Source organism: Emydura macquarii, unplaced genomic scaffold, assembly GCF_026122565.2.
Source record: "Emydura macquarii macquarii isolate MOO-44397 ecotype Brisbane River unplaced genomic scaffold, CSIRO-AGI_Emac_v2 contig_705, whole genome shotgun sequence".
NCBI classification, from domain to species: domain Eukaryota; kingdom Metazoa; phylum Chordata; order Testudines; family Chelidae; genus Emydura; species Emydura macquarii.
The window spans coordinates 17,672,919-17,682,766 of record NW_027130842.1 but is presented as its reverse complement, the minus strand read 5'-3'; the positions used below and the strand labels follow the sequence as shown (position 1 = coordinate 17,682,766).

Genomic DNA, 9,848 nt, shown 5'->3' with positions numbered 1-9,848 from the left:
AAGGGGGTGTCAAGGGGCACTGAAGGGGTAAGGGACCGGGCGGCCCCCCTGCTGGGCTCGCGGCCAATAGCGCCGCGTCTTCCGCGACTAGAACGGCGTTGTATTGTCTCCTTCCGCCCTCAGCCTCACTTCATCAGGTGGTGGGGTGTACGTGGGTGGGAGGCTGTATCCCTCCGCGTCCCGGTTCCTCCTCCTCCTCCCCCATCCTCTGCGGATGTGTCCGGCCGCCCCATGCGATGTCCGTTCAACTGTCAGGTTAACACCCCCAGGACAGGCGGCGAGAGGCCGCAGAAAGGCGGCGGTGGTGGCTCGAGTCCGGGACCCCCGCAGGGAAGAAGAGGAGGCGGAGACAGAGGCGCCTGGAAAGTAGTTCCGGGGTGGCGCCGGAGGAGGGAAACTGCTGCCGCTGCCAGCCGGGCCGGGAGCCGAGAGCGGTGAGGGAAGGACGGCGCGAGCCTGGGGTACGGCCCGCGGGTGAGTCGCGCAGCTGCTGCTGCTGAGTCCCGCTCCCTCCGCCGCCGTCCCCAGCGCGGAGTAGTGCTGCTGCTGCTGCTGCCGCCGCCTTTGCTTTGCCGGGCGGCGCGCTCTCTCTGCAGCGGGGGCGGCCGGGCGGCGGCGGCGGCGGCTCCTCCCGGGGGCGGGCTGGGGGCGGGGCGGCCGCACTCGCGTTTCCTCTTTCGGCGCCATTTTGTAGCGCAGCGACTCCGCAAATAAAGAGCGGGCGGCAGCGCGCGGCCGGGGGGGGAGGGGAGTTGGCGGCCGCGGCTCGGGGACGCCGGGAGCTCGGCTCGGGGCGCTGAGGCGGGTGCGGGAGGCGCCACCCTCCATGTGACGGGTGCGGCCCGGGCAGTCGGTGCGCGGGAAGAGCGAGGCCTCCGCGCCGCAGGCAGGTGAGTGACCGAGCGGCCTCTCCCGGGGGTGCCGCCGCCGCCGCCACTGCCGCCGCCTCCGCGCGGGATGTGGTCGCTGGAGCGGGGGCGGTGCGCGCCGGCCACTCGAGGCGTCCCCGCTGCGCTGGTGGCTGGGGGCGCCGAGGCCGGGGGCTCCGGCCGTTACCTACGGGGGGAGGGGCCGGGCAGAAGCACCTAGAGCCATTTTGTGTGAGTCGCGGGCGAGAGCCCGGCCCGCCGCTCCCTGCGTGAGGCCTGCGCCGGCCCCGGAGGCGCCCATTGCCCCCGCCCCCGGTTTGTGGGTGGGTGCGACAACGATCAGGGATGAGGAGCCGTTCGGGGGCTCTGCCTCCCCTCCCCTCCCCCCAATCGCTACGGCCCCGCCACGGGGAGCGCCCCGCTGTCAAATGGCCCTTCTCGCTGCGGCGGCGTCTCCCGACGGGCCGTGTGGGAGCCGACCGAGGTAGAAGGGCCCGTTCGGTGGCGGAAGGGGTCACGGGCTAAACGGAGACCGAGGCGCCGCCGGTGACGGTCACTTGGGTCCCGACTCCCGACCCGGCCTGCGGAGGCTCGTGCACGTGCTTAGCTGTACCTCTGCGCGTGGCGGGGTTTGCTCCCCCCTGCCTAAAGTTAAGCGTGCGAAGGCGAAGAAATCTGGTTCTGTGCACATCCGGGGCCTTATTTTGTAGTTTTTGGGGGGGTTTTTTTGTTTTGTTTTTGTTCTTCGAGACGTTGGTAAGTGTAGTAGTGCTTTCTACACAAATTATCAAGAGCCTTTAGCATAGCATAAAATTAGCTGCCTGGTATTTAAAACAAAAAACAAAAAACCAAAAACCTGCCTGTAAAGTAGTGTTTTAATTAAAACAATTGCTGTTAACTGCATCATTTCATCCCTGTATTTCATATTTCATATCCTTAAAATGCTACAGTGATGACACATACCAGTTTACAATACTGTGTAAGATAAAATAGAACATTATGGTCCTCAAGTTTGAGCACTTTAGTTCAGGTGTAAAATATGGCAAAGTAACTAACGTGCTGTAATCAGTTTGTAGTGAGTTTTAAGAATCTACAAAGAAATTAAATAAAAACTGATGGTGTTGGAACTGGCAGTGTTAATATTTACAAACAGTTGAAATACTAATGTGTTGTGATAATTACTGAAAGCAAAAATAGAAGACTGGAAACTAGAGAAGCTATCGTTTCTGTCACCAGAATGACAGAATTTTGGGGAGAAGATGTCCTTTAGTATGATATTGAATAAATTATTCCACATATAAGCACTGAATTTTTTAATTGTGTTGATTTAAATAGGACATATTGAAGACTATTCCTTAAGAATTTTTGTTTGTTGTTGTACAAAATAGCATATTGTCCTGCTCTTGCAGACTATTACCCATCACCTTAGCAGTGCTTGAACAGTCTTTCAGTTGGGAACCAAATTAGGGGAGACATCATTAGCCATTGCACAATATTTTAAGTTGCTTATTCATTGTGCTTGTGTTTAAAAAAATGACAAAAATCTCATTTTTTAGTAAACGTGTTCTATGTACTGTGCTCAGTGTCTTGGAGATGGTGGTCCATTGGCATGTTTGCTTTCTTACTCATCTTACTTTTGGCATGTTAATAAAATTTAAAATAACAAAAATTGATAAAATAACACCCCCTTCCCCAACCGAGCCCTTGATCTTGCAAATAATTTAACATGCCATAACTTTACTCATTGAGTAAGGGTACCTCAGGCTTAAGTGTTTATGGGATTGTTGCTTTACTGAAATGTTTTGCCTTTTCCCATATCCAGGTACATATCCTGACAAAACAATAAGCAATTTAAAACAGCCAGTCAGTATTTAAAGACATAAAAAGAATTAAGGTCAGTTTCTGACTCTCCTTCATTCTGCTGTAACTGTCACAGTAGTTTTGAGGAAGTAATTACTTCTCAAAATGTTGACGGGTGCTGCTATCCTTCCACTCAATATAGCTAAACCTCTCAAGTTTTAACTGTTAAGATACTGAAGTACTGCTGATGCAGAAAGTCTGCCAAGTTTCAGTAGTAGGATGAAATATATATAACAGTGGTGGCCAAACTGTGGCTCATGAGTCGTATGCGGCTGTTTTGCAGTTAAAGCGTGGCTTGTGGAGCTTCCTGTGCCCCTCTCCCCCATTTTCTGCCCACAAGACTGGGATGGGGAGCTCAGAACTTCTGCCCTGTGGCGATGTGGTAGGGATAGAGGATTCTGGCCAATAAGGGAAGTCTCCGGGGGGGGTCGGGGGGAGGTCAGTGAGTTTGGCCACCCCTGATGTATAATATTGTGTACAAAAAAACTATATAAAGAGAGTTCTCTATTTGGATTGCAAAGCCAAACCCTAAGTTAGGAGGTGTCACATTTGCAGTTTCTTATGCAACATGAAAGCTGTCCCGTTGCACTGAATAATATTATTCTGGGGGATGAGAGGAAAATATACTTTATAATATTAAAGGCTTTATCATAATGCATATGCACCGGGGGGAGAACTAAGAATGCACAGGTCCTGTAAATCTGGCATTTCCTAATTTTTGAGCCACATGGCCTTGCAACCCAAATAAAATAAGTTTTAATGTAGGGTTTTAGTATAATTTTGTAATTCTTGAATGAAAAAGTGTTTAAAAAATTATTTTAGGCATACAGCATCTTTAGGATGGTTTGAACCCTGAACCTTCATTGATTCTGGACTCTTATTACAATAGTTGGCAGAAACAACTTGGGTGATTGGCTGCTGGTAATTTATGCTGAGGTGGAAGCATCCTGGCCTAGTTCTGTTCTGGACAGTGCCCCTGCAGTCTTGTGCTTGGTCCAGAGAGATGTGGTTGTAGGGATGCTCTCTTCACTGGTTTGGCAGCTCCAAGGTGTGTTTGCTACTGCAGCTTTGGCATAGCCACTAGGACCTCTCATTTTAGAATATTCATTTTTTGTCGTTTTGGTTGCTGCCAATATTTTCCTGAGTAACACAAGTAACATGAGGAATAGTTGTCTTTAACAGATTGTAAGTTAACATGACTTGAATTTCCTGAGACAAGCAAAAGGCACATCCCTATCCCTAAGGCTTTCACCTTGCTGAATTTCAAAGATGTTTACAACAATAGAAGTGTTGGAACGACTTACAAAAAATGAGCTTTTTATAATGAAGAGTGTTAGGTAGCCTAAATATAGATTTGCACATCTGAAAACAGTATATGCCTAGTGCAGTTTTCAAAAAATATGAAAAACTTTAAGCCATTGCCTTACTGGGTGCTCGTCTAGAATGTTCTGCAGTTTCTAGCCTATATGTTTATGATTGGTTTAAAAGAATTAGAGTGTTATGCTTGCAAACAGGGTGAAATAAATAAAAAACATTTTAATTTTTTAAAATGATTTTTAAGTACTGGCTTATTTAAAAATAAAACTGGTTAGTATTAAATTTGAAATTGACCATCTATGTTAAGACTATACTTACTAAAATCTGTTAATCACTTACATTAAATACAGGCCATAACATTAAACAGTATATGTTTGCTGTCAGGTTGTGAAGAAAGTGAAACCACTGAGCTAGCGAAAGTCACTAGCTAAGCACCTGGAACCAGAGTTTGATGAAGTGCTAAATCGACTTTTGACATCAGCCTCTTCTGCAGGTACAGATAGTTGAATAAACTGAAATGAAGGGAATATTCTAATTCAGTTTAATGACTAACTCTCTTTTTCAAAGTTAAGAAACCAGTTGGGATTTGAAAAAGCTGTTTTCCTCTTCTAGTCTCTGTGTATGTAAGAAGAAGAAGAGAGGATGAGATCTACTAGTTCTAAAATCTTGAAGGATGTGGTGACCAGAAACTATTAGTTCTATTCACTAACTACATATAATACTTCCTTGATTTAATAAATCACTTAGTTTTAAATGCAAAACATTTTTTGATAAACTTTTGTTACGTATTTATTTAATGAAAAAAATTAAAATGCTCTTTGTGCATTTTAATTTTTGTATTTCTGTGCAAATCGAGCGTGACACAATAGAGAAATCAAGCACCTAATAAATAAGGAATGCATCATTCACTATTTTCTAACGTAATAAAAAAGTAAAAATTAAGAATTTGAATAAACACAAGATATTCTATATAATGGCTTAAATGTGTATGGCTCATGTACCAAAAAGTGCCAATTTTAGCATAAAGGCTATGTTTAGTTACAAATTAACATGTTTTAATGGTTATTAGTTAATGAGACTCAACCTTCTTTAGAAAAATAATTGAAGTACCAATGCGAAACATGATTAAAATTAGTTACTTTATTACTTAAATCCTGCTTGTCTATTTAAATCATGATTAAAATCAGTTATTTAAATTGTGTAGATTTAAATGAATCCACCCTGCTTGCAAAGTTAAGCATTCACAAATGAGGTAATACCAAAGTTAAGGTTACACATGCAACCTTAACTCTGTTCCTTGTGCTTATATTTCACAGTATAGTCTTAACAATAGTTTCTCAAATTCAATATTACAACTATTTTGTAATGTAAGGCTTATAGCAAAAGATTCCGGAGCTGTGCTGGATACTCACTGTGTATCTTATATGTTAATGACTTTTGTGGACTCAGTTGTTTGGCACTTCAGTGATAGAAAAAGCCACATCTGTTTAAGGTGTGGTGGAGGCATATACTGTAATTCAAGAAAGTGTAATCTAACCAAAAATAATTAGACTGTACTGTGACACATGCACAGCGGAGCAGAATTTAGCACCCTGAAGTTTGGTAATAACTGTGCTACCTTGAGTGTTATAAGTTGCTGCAGTGTACTTTCCGCCCATACAAAACTGTAGCTTTTTATTTCCATACTCTTGAAACATCTCCAGCATTCAGTGCCATCTTCACGTTCCCAACAACGCTGTCAGTAATGCTTCTAAAGTTATTCACTTCCATCATCAATAGATGCAAAAAGGAGTATGAATCCTAGGTTCATCTGACTTTAATTCTAAGGCAGAACCTTAACAGCTTTGTGAAAGTAGAATAACGTTTCATAGATGTGGTCTGGGACATACAGAGGTCAGTTTCCTGACATAAGTGTCAGTTAAGGTGTGGTTGGTAGTGTTAATTTTCCAAACAAGGTGTTTGAACAAGTAAAGAAACTGACTAGTTTATTTTTAGTGGAATTAACTTATTAGCTTCTGAAAGCCACTGTGAAAAACATGAAGGAAATTTCTGTTTATTGTCAGGACTTTTTTCTTAAATGTTCTGATTATACTGTACCTTTGAAGAGTTTCATTTCTGATGGGCAGTGCATGGATATTTTTTGGCAGTTGTGTTTCATAAATTCATTTTATTAGGAAGTGCAGAGCTAATAGCACAGTTTCTGTATTTGAATTACATTTGTCCTTTTAAAAAATTAGTGTGTGGTGTGGAGGGAGAGAAGCTCCATAATACATAAGTCTTGCAAAATTGTCCTGACAACGTACCACACAGGTATATAATAACTGATTACTTATTTGTCCAAAATAAAATTTGCTTGGGGCAAGTGGGTGGATAGAGTTTAAAATCTTTCAATTTTTGTAACTGATCACTCTCAAAACAGCATTTTCTCATTGAAAGTCTGAGATTAAAAAAAAAAACAACCATTAAACGTTCTCCTGTGAAACAAATAAAATGATTTTGTCTGCTGTCTGGGGAAAAGGCATACATTACTCAACACTCAAAGGTGTGGGATTTAAGCTCTTAACACTGAGGGTTAGTCTACACTTAAAACAGAGTGGCCTGTGATGCTGTAAGAATGCTTGTGTAGCCATGTTATGTCGATGGGAGAGAGCTCTCCTTCCAATACAATAAAACCACTAAACGAATGGCAGTAACTATGTCATCAGTGGTAGCTATGTTGGGGGGACAGTTCTCCCACCAACATAGCTGCTCCCTCTTGAGGAGGTAGATTAACCACACTGATGAGAGATCCCATTGGCTTAGAGCATCTTCATTAAAGTGCTACTGCAGCTTAGCTACATTGGTGCCAATGCAGCATCTTAAGCGTAAACTTACCTTTAATTATCTTTGTCTTTTCTTAGTTTAAATGTTTGTTGCTCTATCAGCAGGTGGTCTGGTCCTGAGGACAGATAGGAAGGCTGTTTCTATCTGAAAGGTAGAAGCTAATCATTGGTACCTCTCTCCTGTAAAACCAAAACTGTCAAAATCCAAATTTCTCTCGTCAGAAGTCATGTCTGTGCTAGGAGTGCTTTGCCTATGCAGGTATACCAATATACTACATTGGCAAAGCTCTCGTGTGGATTATAGTGGTAAAGCTGTGTTTTCTCCATTATTTGTTCTCTGGGCTTGTCTGCAGGTGAGTTAGTGAGCACCAACTGGGGTGTAAATTCTTGTGTGTAAGCAGTGTGTCGCGAACTGTGCTGGTGCACGCTAAAAGTTTCCTAATGTGCATTGACATAGTACTGTTTGAAACTTTGTGCACCAGCAGGGTTGCACAGGGTGCATGACAGACTGCTGCACATATGAGAATTTACACTCAGCTGGTATGCACTAATGCACTATGTAAACAAGCCCCCTCCCCCCCAATAGATCAATCTATACCAGTACAGTACAATTTAATCAGTTAGGGATCATGCCTCTTCATATCCTGGAGTATTCTGCTGGAAGTCTGTACTACAGACATAGCCATAGACTCTATTTCACAATAAATGTGAATAGTGCTCATTTTAATGAATACCAGATTATAGGACATACATTTTGTTTGGTAAGTGATCCTCTATTTTCATAGTGGTTTTTTACATTGCCTCTAATGATATTTGATCCTAGCGCACTGTTTTGTTTTACCCATTGTTACACTTGTTACTACAAGGCATGACCTTTTAGAGAGACTCTTCTGAGTACTTCAAATTTCATAAACATTGGTATCATAAATATTGATAGCAGTACTATAGAATAAAATTCCAAACTGTCTCAGTAGGAAAGTAAACTGTGCATATGTATGGAGGAAATGTGTGTTTATCAACAGGGTTAATAAGAACAAAATTACAGATGTTTGCTTAATTATGCAAGTGGCTGAATACACTTTTCCTGCTACACTTGTGAAAATAGAAATGGGAATAAACACTTAAAATTGAAAATACATCAGAGTTACGAACACCTTGGGAATGGAGGTTGGTTGTAACTCTGAAATGTTCGTAACTCTGAACAAAATATTATGGTTCTTTCAAAAGTTTACAGTTGAGCATTAACTTAAAACAGCTTTGAAACACTACTGTGCAGAAGAAAAATGCTGCTTTTCCTTGATTTTTTTTTTTAGGAGTTTAACACAGTACTGTACTATATTTGCTTTTTTTCCCCTCCTTTGTGACTGCCTGATTGTGTACTTCAGGTTCCAAATGAGATGTGTGGTTGACTGGTCAGTTCATAACTCTGAGGTTCTACTGTGTTCTTTTAACAGACTATTCTTTTGTTAGTGTGTATTAATATATTAATACCGGTATCAGTAGAATCACCAAAATAAAATGTTACATGAAGTTCTACCTCTTGATGTTTTTGCTGGAAGAGTGAATAGCATGGTCATGTTTGTTCTCAAACAGATGTTACGTACTTCAGCCATCTGATCTCACTGATAATTTTTTAAATCCGGTGGGAATGCGAGGGTGGGCCAACTTCCTGAACTCTAGTAACTGGACCAAATCAGACTAAGTATTATTCCTTTTTTCTTTCTTAGGTCACAATGACTAATGAAGAACCTCTCCCAAAAAAGGTAAGTTTGAATTTTTTTCTGTTTTTCCTTGTTTTGTTTGTAGAAGTGACAAATAGTTCAATTGTTTTTTTGTTTTGTTTTGTTTTTACTTTGTAGGTTCGCCTTAGTGAAACAGACTTTAAAGCTTTGCCTAGAGATGAACTGATCCAGAGGTAAAGTAATAAATGAGTTTCCACTGTATAAACATTTTTTGAAATGGGACTTCTCAAATTCCTAAAGGGAAATGTACTCCTCTGCCGAAACAGGTTTTCATAAAGCACGCCACTTAGAGTACTTGTAATTTGATAGTTGACAGTGGCCAAGATTTTAAAAAGTGACTTGATGTTTGGATGTCCAACTCAAAACACATTAAAGGGATCTCATTTTTCATAGTGCTGCTGCTCCTCCATTATCTGAAAATCAAGGCCCTTTAAGGAGTCTCAATTCAAGTACCCAGAACTGAGGCGCCTGAAATCACTAGTCAAGCTTGAAAGGATTTGTCAGTATCTGTAAATATGTCCCTGGAGTTATCAAGGTTCAAAAAATTCAGTTTAATGGTAAATAGGATATTAGTATTGGTGAGTGGGGAAAGTTAAGCAGCTAAAAACTTCTATGTAATTTAAATTTTTTATTTTAAAACCAGTTTCTGGTCATCTTCACACCCCCATTAAGGCTCTCATGAATTTAGATCAAATATAAACTGATGCAGTGCTGTCTTCCTGAGCATGCATACCTTTCCTGTGCCTTAGCTGCTTAACATCTTTCCCAATGAGCAGCTGAGTGAAATTGGCAAAAGGTGATCCATTTCACTACTGCTATTGGGAATTCTTTAGCCAGCACTGAAACCAACAATCTTGTTTTCTGTCTACCCTTATGAAAAGCTGTTTGGAACAGACACACTGAAACTATTCAAAGGAGGGAACATTAAAAACAGACTGGGGAGAGCAGAAGAGACCCATCATACAGGAGGAAATAATGAAGTCCCTTTCCCCAGGCACTAAGTGGGAGTATTTCAAATTGGTCAGATGTCCTCAGAGTTTGGTTAGCACGAATTTAACTTAAATCTGTTTACTTCTCCCAATGTCAGTCCCTGTGACGAGCACAATGCAGTTGTAAACAAATTTATCTACGTCCACACAGTTGGGATTTTGTGTATCAGCACAGGGATTGGCTTTGTTGATTTAAGTAAATAGATTTTTAAAAAGAATTTTAGTTAAGTCATTGCAGATATTATGTGT

The 9,848-nt window shown here is 41.9% G+C and overlaps 1 protein-coding gene across 5 annotated transcripts in view; it reads left to right on the top strand.

Moving 5' to 3' along the window:
* Positions 1-205: 205 nt before the first annotated feature.
* Positions 206-9,848, top strand: part of WTAP (WT1 associated protein) — a 35,940-nt gene continuing 26,297 nt past the window's right edge. Inside the window, exons 1-4 of one of the 5 annotated variants that reach the window (XM_067542499.1) lie at positions 206-474; positions 4,431-4,539; positions 8,596-8,631; positions 8,728-8,783. In XM_067542499.1, the coding sequence (XP_067398600.1) occupies positions 8,602-8,631; positions 8,728-8,783 (86 nt within the window). In that variant the 5' untranslated portion in view covers positions 206-474; positions 4,431-4,539; positions 8,596-8,601. Of the gene's footprint in view, positions 475-728; positions 891-4,430; positions 4,540-8,595; positions 8,632-8,727; positions 8,784-9,848 lie in introns of those variants that run through there. The other 4 variants (XM_067542500.1, XM_067542498.1, XM_067542501.1 and 1 more) reach the window with 4 other exon arrangements.